General features: G+C 40.8%; 1 protein-coding gene across 2 annotated transcripts in view; it reads left to right on the top strand.

The window, feature by feature from the left end:
- Nucleotides 1-10,018: 10,018 nt before the first annotated feature.
- Nucleotides 10,019-15,793, top strand: part of LOC100698036 (CUB and sushi domain-containing protein 1) — a 414,635-nt gene continuing 408,860 nt past the window's right edge. For both annotated transcript variants that reach the window (XM_019359325.2, XM_019359321.2), the window contains exon 1: nt 10,019-11,442. In XM_019359325.2, the coding sequence (XP_019214870.1) occupies nt 11,307-11,442 (136 nt within the window). In that variant the 5' untranslated portion in view covers nt 10,019-11,306. The remainder of the gene's footprint in view (nt 11,443-15,793) is intronic.

Genomic DNA, 15,793 nt, shown 5'->3' with positions numbered 1-15,793 from the left:
TCTCGCATCTCATCCCACCTTTCACAATCTATGTTCCCCGAAATACTTTATTTTATTTTTATTTCGTGTGATATGTTGAATACTGATCTCTTTTATTCAGTTTGTGTTGATCTGATGTGACAGTAGGGGTTTGAGCAGATTTAGTGCAGAACTCCTCCTGAGAGCATATTTCTCCGGCTGTGCAGTGATTTAGTTTTCATAAAGCCCACGTGCCCATAGCTGTCACAACATTAAAACCACTGACAGGTGGTTACACCGTCTCTTGAGAAGAATACAGCTGCCACGACATAAAAAAACAGGTGAAGTGAAAAACCATTGATCATTCTTTAATATTGCAACGGGAAACCTTGACTCCCAGCATTAATATGGAGGTTAATTTGACACACACCACCCAGGGGTTCCCTAGACTTTCTAGTTGTTCATCATTATGACGAGCAGGGTCATAAAAATTAGATCATAATGCTATTTTGTCCCTCATTTTAAATGTCATGTTTTAAAAGCAATAATGGCATGTATTTAATAGCAACTCAATCTAAACAAGTAAGACGTAAGAAAAATGAAGAAAAGCACAGAACGTACAGTCGCTTCTCATGGCCACAGCGCAGGAAGCAGATGAATGATTTTTTTCCGCACTTAGAGCAGCGGCAGTATAACACCATTGTCACTGTGTCTAAACAGGCAAATATGAAGTAAATGGACTGAAGCTGAGTGTTTGCTTGACTGTAATTAAATTTATCATGGGAGGTTAATTTAGAGAAGATACTTTCTCATAATAGCATAATTTCAGCCAGAATTTAATAGCCAAGTCATCAATAGTCACCAAAAGTCTCTGAATGTGTGTCTTTCTGGACCTGCAGGTGACAAATATCATAGTTTGAACTGAAAGACTGCTGCACCCACACTTACCGGCTGCTTTGTTATTCACACCTGTTCAACTGCTCATCAATGCATATATCTAATCAGCCAACCACATAGTAGCAACTCCATGCATTTAGGCATGTAGACATGGTCAAGACGACCTGCTGAAGTGTAGAATGAATGGAGAATGGGGAAGAAGGGTGATTTAAGTTACTTTGAACAGGGCAGTTGGAATCAGATAGGCCTGTGGATCTGCTGGGATTTTCCTACACAGAGTTTGCAGAAAATGATCTGAAAAAGAGGCAATATCCAGTGAGAGGCAGCGCTGAGAGTTAAAATGCTTTGCAGACGCCAGAGGTCAGAAGAGCATGTCCAGACTGCTTCAAGCTGATAGGAAGTCAGCAGTAACACTTGAAACACTTTTGTGTTTCACTGGAAAGAAGCAACTTTCTAACGAGGCTTTTATTGCGAAACACTTGTAGAAACTTGTGGAAAAATGTTTGTCATTTTACGTAAAACAGTTCTGATACTCTGCCTCAGTCAGTGTCAGGCTATACAGTTTGTTACGAACATGCTGCAAACACTTTTCTTAAGTCTCACACATGAATTGTTTCATGACACAGTAGATCCACCCTCAGTGTTCTAATCCACCACAATGACAGATAGCCTATACACCCACAAAAAGCTGTTCAAGAATGGATCAAAAAACATAATAAAGAGCCAAAGGCCTTGTCCCAGCATCCAAACTTTGATGCCTAGTAAACATCTAAAGACACTAAAGGTTTTGCTTCCAATTTTCCACTCCTCTACATCGCAGCTCACCCCTAGAGGTTAATGAAGTTTTTTTGGCAGCGTGAAGAGGACGCTGCACAATACATAACTGGCTGATCAAAGTATGATTTCTTCTTTTTTTGTGTACTTCATCTAGGGGTTGCCACAGCGGTTCATCTGGCCCCATCTCAGCCTATCTCTAGCATCCTCTTCTGCATGTTCTTCTTCACTGCATCCACGAATCCTCTCTGTAGCCATTCCCTGTGGCATCTCAAGCTTCAGAATCCTTTGTCCTATATTTGCACTATCCTCCTTCTAGACTACATCCAAACTACTTCACTGTTGCCGCTTTAACTCTGTCTCCAAACCACTGAATCTGAATCCGAGCGGTCCCGCTGATGTACTCATGTACACATGTGGGGGCCACAATCCAGTGTACACCTAGTGCCGGTCCTAAGCCTGGATAAATGGTGAGGTTTGTATCAGGTTGTGTCAGGTTTGTGGGATCCAGCCAAATCAAACATGTGGAAGATCAAAGTGTGACTTCTATATTGTTGGTATATGTAGGTGTCTAAAACATGTATGTGGTACATGGTAAAACAAATTTCATAACTACTTGGTGTTATTCCAAGTAACAAAATTCATACAACTCATCTTTTCAAAACCATAATATAGATTTCTCCATTTCATATAATCCAGCACAGTGTGAGTGCCTTGTATCCAGAACACATCTGCAGGTTTCCCGTCTCTGTGGGTTTCAGAAATGAATTTTTAATGTTTTGCAAAGGTTTAAGACTGCCAGGCATCTTTGTTGCCTGTGTAAACAATTAGTCTCTTTGCATATGTTGTTTTGCTGGTGTTTTCTTCTTTACATGTAATAACTAGGTAAATGAGAGATAAGAATGTAGATTCAGGACTGGCTCTTAAGGTTCATTTGCTATTTTTTTAAAAATATTTTTGTATATTAGTACTCCACTTTACTCCTCATTGAATTATTGTAATAACTGTCAGCTGGATTCCTGTGAAATTTTTGCACAGGCGTTTCTGATGCCCACTTGAGCATCCGAGGGATCTTTAAAATTAATTTTTTCCTGTGAAATAAACATGTTCTGCATGGACAACATTTGGTGCCGATATTCCACAGCGCCCAGATGATATATATCACGATGATAGACAGTCCCCCCCCCTGACTTTTCCTCTAGTGCCACCACATTTGCAGTCTTGAGTAAAGTGTTGCAGCAGCTAGTGGATTGATTGCCATTAAAATTGCTGCAGACGTTTTTGCTCCCATATTCTGTCTCCTTGTCTTTTCCCTCATGTCTCACTCATGCCTGTTGCTCTCTCTCTCTTTCTCTGTCTGAAAAAAAAGAGCGAGAGAAAGTTATTCTCATTCAGCACCATATTTCACAGTGCAATCACAGGGAATATGCAATTAACAAGGAAAGCCTTCAGTCAATAGCACATTGTGTGTATTCATACACCTTGTCTATCCTCCTCTCATCCCTCCACACCCTCTAACTCCTTCCCTCCATTTCTCCAGCGTCCTCTTCTCTTCAGCTGACTACTTTCTCTACTCTCCACCTCCTTGTTTAAGCCAATCTCATCATCACATAAGCTCCTTGCTTCCTCTCCTTCCCTCCTAATCTTGCGAATCATTTCTTGTTTAACCACATCTCATCGTCCCTTACCATCATCATTACCACCCCCCCCCCCCCAAACTCCTCTGCATCTCTTTCCTGTTTTCCTACCACTCCCCCTCCCACCAGCCCGCACGCTCACCACACAGCTTTCATCATTATCATCACCACCTCCTCCCAATCTGTTTACTCTCCCCACCCACACTCCCTCTCCACCTAACAACCCCCCGCTCCTCAGTAACTCAGTTGAATCCTAATTCACAAGTTCCTCTCTCCTGCTTTTCTACACCTATTTTCCATTTTCTCCCCGGTGTTGGTGCAAATAGCTCAGAAACTGAAAATGTGGCGATTTCCCCTCAACAACTTCATGCCGCGGTGTCGATGAAGCCATTCTCCTGTTCATTATCAATGGAGCCAGTTCAGAGATGGTCTCTTAGTGACAGCATCAAGAGAGCACTGGCTGTTTGGTTCATAGTTACAAATTAACACAAATTCCTCCACTTCCTTTTAATATGTCCTGTGCTGCACCTTGGTGTACATTTTCCTCTGAGCTATTTCGGGATAGCGGCCTCATCCGAATCAAGATAATTCCCTATTCCCTGCCAGCGTTCTTCTATCCTGTCTGTCCTGCAATGTTACTCAATAATCCATCATTATGTTTCTTTTGGACTCCCAGGATGATTAATATTATCCTTCGCTCATGTCTTCCTTCCGACCTTTGATGACAAAATGTTTCATATTCACATTTTTATATCAGAGTGTGATGTTTCAACATGTTCTGAAAGCTGTAATAACCAACTCAGCAAGATCTCCACATTTACGCACAATTACGAGTAGGTATGTGTTATGGTTGTCTCTGCAAGTAATGCTTGAATGCTTGTATGCTGCAATAATACAAAGTTTTCTGTTCTTTCCATTTGCCGACGCTGCATGAATCTACCCTTTAATAATGCACGTTTCACTTCAGGGATTGTGCATATTGATTGGTGTTATAAATTTGATCTATTTATCAGCCCTAGATACATTTAGATTTCATGCCTAGCCATCATCTTCAGTCACTTAAAGCTACGACTTTAATTATTGCCGCCTTCAAGCCAACAATTAATAATAACCTGGATAAAGACGAAACCTGTAGGGCAAAAATAATTTGACATGGAGTGCCAGAGCAGGACTTCGATCTTGGTGCAGTAACTTTTTTTCCCTTTAGCTAATTAAGGATTTTATATCTTAGTTAAAATCAGCAGGTGTCTTCAAGGTTGATAAGTCACTAAGGACTCATTTTATCGCTGGAAGAAAAAGGAAATGCAGTAATGGAGACATGGAGCTGAAGTTTTAGTCAGGAAGCCAGATGTTTTGTTGAGAATGTGCTGGAATCACCAGCAACTTCTCTTCAGCTATCTCTTTCCACAGAGCTCCTGTCCTCTAACCCTTTCCTGTTTAATTTGACCCCTTTTCCTCTTTCACTTGATCTTCTTCTTAAATCCCTCATCACAGTTGTCTGTGTTTCCTTACCTCTGAGTTCCTTCATTTGTTTTAGTGTAACATCCTACTTAATCTTTGTCTAAAATTCATTTGATTTTCTTCTCTGTCCATGTTTCTGTCTTGGCACCTCCCTGTGCTCTGTATTCTCTCCCCTCTTCTGTCATTCCCTCTAAAAGACTTCATGTTTGACTTTTAGTTCTCTTAGGAGAACAGGTGTGTTCTCTATTAGCTCACAGTTAGACACACACACACACAGGCATATACAGACAGATCTGAATACGCAGCACAGAGCACACAATCCACTGAACATAGGACCTTGTATTTGACAGGGAAGACACTTGAAGGCAACTCGGGTATGGCAGGGCACTGCAAAGTAGTTCCATATTTCTCATACGAATGAGTTGCGCTAAAACTTTTCCCGTCAAGTTGAATAAATATAGTTGCTCACCTTGGACCTGCGCTCATTAAAATGTGCTGGTTTTTGTAACCTGTGGGGACTCAAGTTGAGTCAATTAAGGTTCTCCTCTGTTGACCCTGCCTCAGTAAGACACACTGTGTGTACCTACTGCTTCTCTGGGTGATTTAAATATAATAGGAGAAGGCTTTTAAAAATGGTACATAGGCATGCTGCAGTAGTGCTTTTGACATTTGGGTAACCATTGCAAATAGGTCCCACAGCCCCGCTTGTACAGCAAAATCAGGTGAAAATAACGCAATTTAAAATATTGCGCTTTGTGATTTGGAAACACAATAACTCCTCAGTCATACTTAAAGGTCTCTGGTCTACAGGCTAAAAGAAAATGCCATGACAACTGCCATTATGTGCTAAGACTGGTAGCATCCCATAATTAAGGTCAACAGTTATTTGTTTAAAAGGTTATCTTTCTACTCATTCTTTATGCCAAAATGTCAGCATTTACTGTTTCCAGTTTCTTTTTTTGCTGCAGTTTTTGCTTTTCTCATTTTTATATTGTTGCAAATCAAACCGATTTGAATTCGGGACTTTTTAAAACAGCACTTGATCAAAAAGCCGAACTCTTCAGTTTTAGATTCCCACTAAGATGGGTAGCATTGACCTAGCATGGTTTTAGGTAGAAGAAATAACCCTGCCATCTTGTGACCGTGTAGCAATAAGAAGATAAATGATTAGACGCAACATCATAATTTGATAGTGCTCAACGGTTGGCTATGCTTGGCTATGTATGTCAGTGAGACCAAATGTCCCTCGACAGCTAGCATCCTCACCCACCTGTTGCTCAAACCTCATATTTGCAAGGCTCAGGAATAGTTCTCCTGGGTGTTCTTGAAGGAAAGTCAGAGCAGATGATCCCACTCTGCGTCAGTAATGTTTCCATCCATCCATCCGTCCGTCCGTCCGTAGATACATGAATTATAACTAGTACCTGCTACCTGACGGAGGTACTGTTGTTAGGATACAGATGTAAACTACAGTATGTACCTAGTGTTAAAATTGGAACACAAGACTATAAATAGTAGACACTTTTTTTTCTGTTGTTGAGCTGCTCGGTAGTGATTACAGAAGAATCTGAAAAAAACCCAAACCTCTCCCTCGCTGTCTTCTAATGTTTGATCAAGGGTACTTCAGAGTGCTTTTTTTTGTTCCCTTGGTTATTTTGCTTGATGAAATTGAATGTTTGGTGTACTTCTACTAATATAGTCAAAAATGTTCAAAGCATTCTTAAAAGATAGATTTAGTTGGATAAAAAGATGGTTTTTTAAGTCTGAGGTAAATAGTTTATTCCTTCATTTTTTTGTCAGAGGGTGATCTGATGCGATGACGTGAATGTAAAGTGAAAACTAGTCCAGTTGCATCACTTGATTTTGAATATAATTCACTACACTATTTATTAAAAAAAAGATTTAATTGTTAAACCTTTATGCTATTATGAGTCTGTCTGTTAATACTGATCGAATGCGTGGGACATTTTTAACACAAAAGGGGAAAAAAACTGTGTGATGAATTTTGACTGACTCATGCTCAGTTATCCTGTGAATCTTCCAGCAGCTCTAAACAGATTTTGGGGCAAGTGCTGATTGTGGCTCCTGCTGTTGCTCAGAGACTTTCGAAGACCCATTTGAAGTGGAGTGCTGTTTTACCAAAAGTTGAAATATTTCAACTTCTGGCCCTCTGTGGTCTGAGCTCAAAAACCATGCTAAACTCTAAAGCTGCTGGAGACACAACAGTGCTTCTTTACCACTGAAGAAGAGAAGAGAAGAAAACAAAGGTCTCCAGTGGAAATACAGCCTTTGTGCCTCTGGGAACTTTGAAGGAAGTGATTGTAAAAACAATGCTTGTGCCTCTGATTAGTGCCTACTCTTTATGTTCCATGCTGTAATTATCCATGTATGTTATCATTACTACAGTGAGCAGCCTCCCTGTCTTTGTAAGGTTAGTGCATATTTACCCCTGTCTGAGCTTGATGCACCTCTTTTTTTAACAGAGGAAAAACAATAATGTGTGCTATTTTAAAATAGATGAATCCGGTGGAAAAACTGGCAGACCTCATACGAAAAGTTGCAGACACAATTATCAAAGCAACCAATCTTTTTTTTTTTTGTTTAAAGAATCATTAAAGAAGAATGCAGTTTAGATCTAGATGTTCTTTGAGTTTTTGCATAATGAGGTCAAAAATAAAGGAGCAATGAATACATCTGCAGTGAGAGGCGATATTTTCTTCTTTTGTGTGTGTGTGTGTGTTTGCAGATAACATCAGCGAGACATTAGTTTGAAATGCAGTTCATTTCTACTCTGACTCACAGGTTAGCAGCTCCTCATAGGACAAATGAGGGGACCCGTTTTTCTCCTCTTTTGTCTGTTCACAGTAAAATAAATAAACGCGAAACCTTCAGTGGTTTAATTAGCTGTTAGTGCAAATGTGTTTGTAGAGAAAGTGTTTATGCTTTTTGTTCTAAACCTACGTAAAGCTCTCGAGTCAAATCTCCAACTTGATCCTGTTTATTCTTGGCTGCACCACATGCCCAACTGCATTACTGCTGTAACCATATAATTACAGCCTTGGCCCCATTAAAGCTTTTTAAAATGAGAGGTATCCTTCAGAGCAGTAAAATGTGGGATTCTATGATCCTTGATTTCTTTCATGGATGGAAAAAAACATGTTCCAACAGTAACTTCTGTGTCTCTGAGATTAGAAATAACTCAGATTTGAACACAGTTGGAGTGAAAGTGATGGCCATCATAGACCTGATTGTGATTCATTCTGCACAGGTTCATATTCAGCAGCGTATCTACACTTAAACTTCAGTGGCTTACACTTTCCCTCTGCTCTCTAGTCATTTTCTCCTGCAGTTTAATTTTCAGCAGCAGATGGCAGCCTGACTACACTGAGCTATAAACAGGAGCTCTCCATAGTGCTGAATGGTGCTGATGGTATCCTTAGTGCCCATCTATTCATCTGTGTGTTTGTCTTTCTATGTATCTCTCTGTCTTTCTGTCTTTCTGTCTGTATTTCAGATCTGCCTTTTTGCCTCCCTGTGTCTGCCTGTTGGTTGAAGTGCAGCAGAAGATGTGTGTTTGTGTCAAACGACCCTCTTGTCAGGGTTGAAAATGACAGTCTTTTTAGGAGCGTATGCTGTTATGAAGCCTCCCACTAGTGGATGTAAAAAATGTTTTTATAAATATATATAAAATGACTAAACTAGCCCAATGCACAGAGAGCTACCAGCTTGATGGATGACTCACAGTAATGCTGTGAAATAGCTCAACCCACACACACACATCCACTCACTGAAACACACTCACTAAAGCATGTAGCACAACAGCCGAGCACGCACGTACTGTATAAACCCGTGTGAAAGCACATGATTCTGGCATGCAGATATGCACACACAGGATGTGATGTCAGTGTTTAGGTGGTTCACTGTCTGTACAGGAAGGAATGCAGCATTTGTGTCAGACAGGACAAAATGCATTATGAAAAATATCTGAAGAAGCAGACAACAAGCTGCCGTAGCCGACAAATCCCTGTAGCATGTGGTCAAAGGACCCACGGGAGTTGCTCTGGGGGCCTACAGCAAAATGAGGATTAGTTTGAATTCAGTTGTTCAGCTAGATACACAAGTTGCTTACTGATTAATCGCTAATACACATTTATTAGCAATAAAATGTTCCTTACTAGATTCGTTTATGGATCTCTGTTCCTGACTTGGGTGAACTATCCCTTACTGACTGTTTCAAGATAACCTACAGCATGAAATCAGAGCTTTTTTGGCTGCTCCCTTATTTGCAAGGGTTCACCACAGTGGGTGGATCCACATATTTTACTTGGCACAACTTTTTTTTCCTGGCAAATGTGAACAACAGCAATAATCACACAAAATAATCCACAAAAACAAACATAATGTAATATATTTACAAAAAAAAAAGAACCCTTCTTATAGAGGATGCCATTAAGAACATCTTAAGGCCTTAGTGGGTGATTTTCTTCATAGCTGCCACAATTCATCTGAATCCCAGAAAATCTCTAAGAAAACTGAGTGATGTCACTAAAGCTATGTCAGTTTTCAGTGCATTTACTTTGAGGAACCCACTCACAAGCTTCTCTTTTCATAGTGTGAAACTATTGGGTGACACCTGCTGTGAAAATACTGTAATGGGACAAATTTGGAGTGACGTGCATTTGCCTTCAAATGTTCCTGTGTGTTGGTCGTGTCTGTGGCTCAGCGGGCTAAGTCTCCACGTCGTGTTTGGAGCGTTGTAATCTTGTTAGTCTGATCCTCTGTACATGCCACTGGAGACCGGGGATCAATAACTGGCTCGTGGCTCCATTTGGGGTACACACACCACACACACATTTGCTCTTAAAGATGAGAGGATCAGAGTGCCATTTAATGTGACACTGAGACTGATTAACAAGAAGTAGAGTGAAATTATTTTTTGTGTGTTTAACATCGGGTGACCTTCTCAAAGCACATAGTCTGGAAATGTGATTGAAAATATGCAGTAGGTATTTTCATGTGTGTGTGTGTGTGTGTGTGTGTGTGTGTGTGTGTGTGTGTGACTTTGGTAGGCCAGCCAAGAGCATTACCTCCCTTTAGCACACCACTCTCCCCTTTTATTCCTCCCTAAAAGTCATTTTTAGTTTTTCAGTTTTCTTTAACAGCTCTACATCAGCATCTCATTTTTAAAACTTCTTTTTTCCCCATTCCTGTCAGCTTTCCTTCAGCAAACGTCACTTCAACTCTGTCTTTATATTGCTTGTGTCTTTCCTCAGCCTGCCCACATTTCCAATCCCCTTCCTTCACTTAAGTCTTATAGGCTATTTAACCCCACTTGGCTCTGTAACTTACCTTTCCTGCTTTGTTTCCTCTTCCCCAACCTGTCCTTTTTAAAAAATCTGTGTCACCTTCCTTTCCCTTTCCTCTTCACTTGTCTTTTCTTTTCTCTGTCTTTCTGTCTGATCTTTCTTCTCCCTCCATTTGCTAAAATCCATCTTTACTTGTCTTGTCTTTTTTTCTCTCCCAGTCTTTCTCACTTCCTGCATCTATTATACCTCCGTCCTCTCTAAATGCCCCCACCCAGTCAACCCCCAAACACCATCTTTTCTTTGGCCTCCTCCTTCTCTTTCACCCCCTGTCACTCTTATCCTCAGATTCTTCTCTGTTTTTCCCCTCTCTCCTGACTTCTGCTTGCCAGACCTCTACAGCTCTCCAATCATTTTATTCACACTCCTCTTTCTGTCATTCCTTTAATTCCTTTTCCTTCTCGCCTTCTCTTATGACTTCTTTTATTTCTTGCTCCAGCTCTGTTCCGTCACTGTGCTTTTATCCTCCGTTTTTCCCTTTTCACGCTTTCTTCCACACTTCAATTTTCCTGAAATTTCTGTCCGCCACCCCTTTCCTGCCAGTCTATCCTCTCTCCTTCAAACCTTTCCCCTTCTTTTTCATTACTTTCCATCTTTCTTTACTTGCTTCCCCCTTTCCTCTCATCCCCTCATCCCTCTCTTCACCTGCTTACCTCCTTTCTTCCGTTTCCAGTGGCTCGTTCTTTCGTCCTCTCTCCTTCCTCCCCTCCTCCTCCACAATCACCCACTTTTCCCGTCTCTCTTTTACTTCCCCAACTAACCCGTCTGTCGTACTCTTACTCTGCCTCTCTCTCCCATGCTCTCTCTCGCTCTCCCCCTCTCTCTCCCCCCTTTCTCAGTCGTCGCTCGCTCGCTGTGCTGTGCGGACCTACCGACCATCTCTCTCCTCTCTTTCCCTAAATCTCTTCATCTCTCTGTCTCTCTCCTCCGGTCCTCCGGTCTCTGCTATGACAGCTCACACCAGCGGCGTGTTGCCCGATCTCAGACCATCAACCCGTCACCGGTTGTCCTGTCCAAACGTTAACATGGACATGTGTGTGGGGGATATTCGTGATTGATCTTCGGGTATTTTTTTTAATATATAAAAACGAAAGAATAAGGAGGAGGGGGGGCGGCCGTCCTCTTTTACCCCCCTCCGCTTCCTTCAGCCAAGCAGAGCGGCAAGGTGGGGAGAGGGCTTTAAAATTAAGCCAGCTTGGATTTATTTAATAGCAAAATGACGGATTTAGGAACGCCAGAGATGCTGCTGATGTGGAGGAGGCTGAACGTGAAGAAAACGGGAAGGCTGAGACGCGACCTCCCGCTTCTCCTCCTGCTGGGGCTTCTCTTGGGGGATTTCTCCTCGTCCAAGGGTGAGTTTTGGAGGTTTTCAAATCGCCTGCGTGTTTGCGTGCGCAGACATGCATATGCGCGCGCGTGTGCCGGAGGATCACAGTGTTCGCAGGTTGGACTTTGCGTGTGCGCGCGCAGGCGAGAGTGAGGGACAGAAAGGTAATGCATGCAGTTTCGCTGCTGCAGACAGCGTTGGTGTGAGTGTGTGCAGGAGAGTTTCGCGTGTGTGTGCGTGCGTGCGCGCACGCTCTCAGCTCCGGGCATTGCGTGCATGCGTCCTTTTTGTGCGTGCGTGTTTGAGATACTAAGATGGACAGAGAGAGTGTAAAAGAGGGAGTGAGAGCTATATCCTATGTGCAAGCACGGGGAGTTAAGAGAGTGCGTGTGCGCGTGAGAGAAGAGAGCGTGCAGCGGCCAAGTTGGACACAATATTTCATCTGGGGAGTGTAGGCATGCTCGTTTTCAGGCCTCTGTGCTGTCCAGATATCCTCCTCTAAGTAAATGAAGTGATCCAGAATAACATTTTGCATTTGAAGCAGTTAAAAGTCCTGCTTGGAGTGAGACACAGCTCAGCAACTAACTCAGTTTACAGTCTACAAATAACCAGAGAGAGATTTTCATGTGGAGGGCATGAAGAGAGGAAATCCCATGCTCATAGTTGAACGTGATTTTGTGGAGTCAAACTCACACAGAGGAGCAGTTTTCTCAAAGGCCGTGGAGTCTGATGGTAGAACAGGGGATTGATGCTTCATGTCAGCAGCCCAGTGGGTCTCTTTTTATTTTGGGGGACGGGGGCTGTGACCAAGAGTTTCCTGGCGCTACAGATAGATGAAGACAGAAAAAAGTGTTAACATTCGTTTCTCTGTTACTCGGGTCATCAATAGCTTCTCTGTGTATGCTTCTCCTCCCTCTCTTCCTCAGCGCTGGTCCTCTCTGTATTTTGTTCCCAAACTCCCCTTCTCACGCATGGACCCATCAGATCTTCCCCCCTCTGATGTAGAGCTCCAGCTGTGCTAAAATTCTTGATAAATGTATGTGTGTGCAAGTAAGCTCGTTTTGTTCTTGTGTAAGCTGTGTTTTCCCTTAACTCTGATCTGCTCTGGATGTTTAATACTGTGCATTATATTGAGGGTGTGTGCATGTGTGTGTGTTTTGGTGGTTGTATGTTTATCCATCTGTATTCTGCCATAAACACAGGCCGTCAACCCACAAAAACAGGGATTTGAGTAAATGTAAGACAGCGTGCGATTTGTGTATGTTGATAAATATGATAGATGTGTTTTTAAGCTGTTTATGATTGAAGCAACTGCTTCTTATCACCTGTGATTTATCTTTCGTCCCGATCTGTGCGTGTCTGTGCGTTTGATGCCGTGTTTATCAGCCTTGAAGTCTCTACATCTCTGCATCTCTCTTTGATTATGCTACTCAATTTAAACAAAGCGTTACATGATAGACTCAATGAAGCCTTTTGGTTACTGAAGAGTTAATCACACAGAAATACAAAGAGAAAATTAAAGGGCATACAGACATCTGGAAAGACAGACGGAGGGGTGGCAATAATTTATTTCGTCAAACCTCAAACCCCAGATGGTTGCCACCCTTTTAAATGTGATGTCGCACTTTAAATTCCAACACAACTAATAATTGATTGTCTGGAAATGTCACGTAAAAATGTCATAAAAAGTCAGATATGACTGAAGCTAAAAGAAAAAAAAAAAAGCCCAGGTGAAGAACATGTTTCTTTATATAGTCCTCAAGCTTTTTATGATGCTTGTGATTGGTTTCATTATTATATTTTCAAAGTAATTTAGGAAAATGTTACCTAGAATCTCAGCCCCTGTCATCCAGTGATATTTGGTGTTCTACTCATAATCGCCCCATAATTTATTTTTGTATTCACGACTCCTATTTATTATGATTATTATCACAATTATTATTGTTGTAGTTGTTTTTGCTAGCAGGCTCAATTTTTTAACAAATATAGTCGAGATCAAAGCAACTTTTAACTGGCCGACATATTCTATAAATACATTATCATTATTAGGTTTAGTCTGTCAGTAAGATTAAATTTGAACATCGAAATTTGCGTTTGAAGAACATCAGTTAATGATTAAATAAAATAAATATTATTCTAACTGTGTATCAACATTGTGTTTATTGGAAGCCACGGTTTTTTTGTGTGTGAAATGTCCAGTTCAATTATTCACTGTCATTACATTACATTCACTCGCCAAGTTATGTTTCCTTCATCAGAAGCTCAAGCAGGAATAAAGATAAATAAAAAATAAACTCAGCCTTTTCATCAACAGGTTGTTACAGCCAAGAAACGTCCAAATGTCCAACTGTGATGATAATTCCCATAAAACCCAGCTACTGCTTATATAATTGATATATTGTTAACTACACTCTACAGGGGACTGTACAAAAGACATTTTTGGCACACTCTCACAAACATACACGAACACACACACACTACTGAGAATAACATGTCTGAGAACTTCATTTTAGACTCCCACTGGGACTATGAAGCACTTGTTTAATCACTCGCGCACACACTTATACTCTTAAAGGAGCACACACACACACGGACACACACGCCAACACACACACACGCAGACTCCAACACATAGGACATTCCAGTGACTTATTTCTGCTCCCCTTTCAAAGTGAGAACTGATTAAATGTCTCTGTTTTTTGAAGCTTTTTAATGTTTATCAGGACATTTAGCCCCAAATGCACGTACTGACACATCCACACTCAGACACACAAATGAAAGTATATGCGCACGGTGACAATTAGCTGACATTGAATCAATGCCAAACAACAAGATATTGGAACTAGCTGTCTGTCCCCCTGCTTGGCATACTAATATCTCACATGGGAAATGCACAAATGGTGATACACACACACACACATAGACACACATATACTGTGAGAAGGTAGCTAATTAAAATAGAGCTATCTGCACAATCCACATTCACTTTAGGAACAGCAAACCGAGGGAATTAGATGTATAGAAAAAGTGTGAAACCTCTTGCAGTGAAATGTGTGAAAATCCAGAAAGCATAAGAAAATGTGAAAGAAGAAGTGGGTGTATATGTCAGACGCCATTTAATATTATGTTAACAGTATTTTAGAAGACTTGAGCATGGAGTTCTTTATTTTTTAACCTTGGGGACACGGACGTGCTTGTGGTAAATGTTTCTCAAGCAAAGTCCACTTACTTAGCTGTTCCTAAATCTTTCATTCATGGCCTACATCATCTTCAGTGAATAAATTTTGCTCAGGTGTCAGCCCTGGCTAATGATTTCTCTCCATATGCAACCACCTGTTATCTCATTACTGAGGCATAAGGGTATGACATAAAAATGTGGGGAATAGTTAAATAAGTGAAACTAATGTTTGTAATGTTTATCACATGCATTTATGATGCATGTAAATGGAAGGAACGTGTTAATATATGAAATGTCGGTATAATGGATTACGACTGCATAGGAGAAATTGAGAAGTTACATTTTTCAACTGTTTATATAAAGCTATCTTAAAGTATTTAAATATAAGCATTTGTCTTCTGCCTATGATTGATAAATACAGTGACTTAAAATAAATTGTTACTTATTTTGGAAAGTAGGTTTCCCTTCTAGGACGAATGCAAAATCAAAGGTTATATATTGGAAACCAGTAGTTGAAATGTTCTGATTAGTACTGACGCTGTCACTCACCAGATGCTCTGCATTTGTCCAGACTGTCGTTGCTACATCTCAGTGACTGTGCATATGCAAAAGCATGTGCATGTGCAAGTTTGTGTCTCTGTGCTTGATCTGTTCATTATGAAAAAACTAAGCACCACCCTACCAAATTTTGGCTTTTTGATATACTTGGATAAGAAATGATTTAAAACAGTCTGAATAAAAGTAATAAAACAACCCATGAAGAAAAAAAATTGCTTTTTCAATTATTTGTTTAGCAAAAATATGAATCGATGTAATTTAGTCTGTGTGGAAAAGTAGGTACGCTCATGGCTTCAGAAGCTATTGTCCTCTGTAATAGAAATAATTTGTCCACCAGATCCTGACATTGGCTCTCTGGATTTGTGTCCACTCTTAAGCTGAAAGATATTTGGGGGTTTTCTTGTATGTACTGTAATCTGACAAATATTTCCATTACAGTTTCCCATCACTTCTCCTGAAAAGCTTTGCTTTGTTACTGTGGCTAAACAAACACCTTTGGTTCATCTGTCCAGAACACATTATTTCAAGGTCCAGTGGCTTAATTTATAAAATCCTGTGTGGCAGCCACATCAAATATATACATGCACACAAAAACTGAAAGTGGTCTGCGTCATACATTAATCAGATTTATAAAACCACG

Source organism: Oreochromis niloticus, linkage group LG1 (assembly GCF_001858045.2).
Source record: "Oreochromis niloticus isolate F11D_XX linkage group LG1, O_niloticus_UMD_NMBU, whole genome shotgun sequence".
NCBI classification, from domain to species: Eukaryota; Metazoa; Chordata; class Actinopteri; order Cichliformes; family Cichlidae; genus Oreochromis; species Oreochromis niloticus.
Note: the sequence above shows the minus strand (reverse complement) of the source record. Positions and strands in the feature narration are given on the sequence as shown.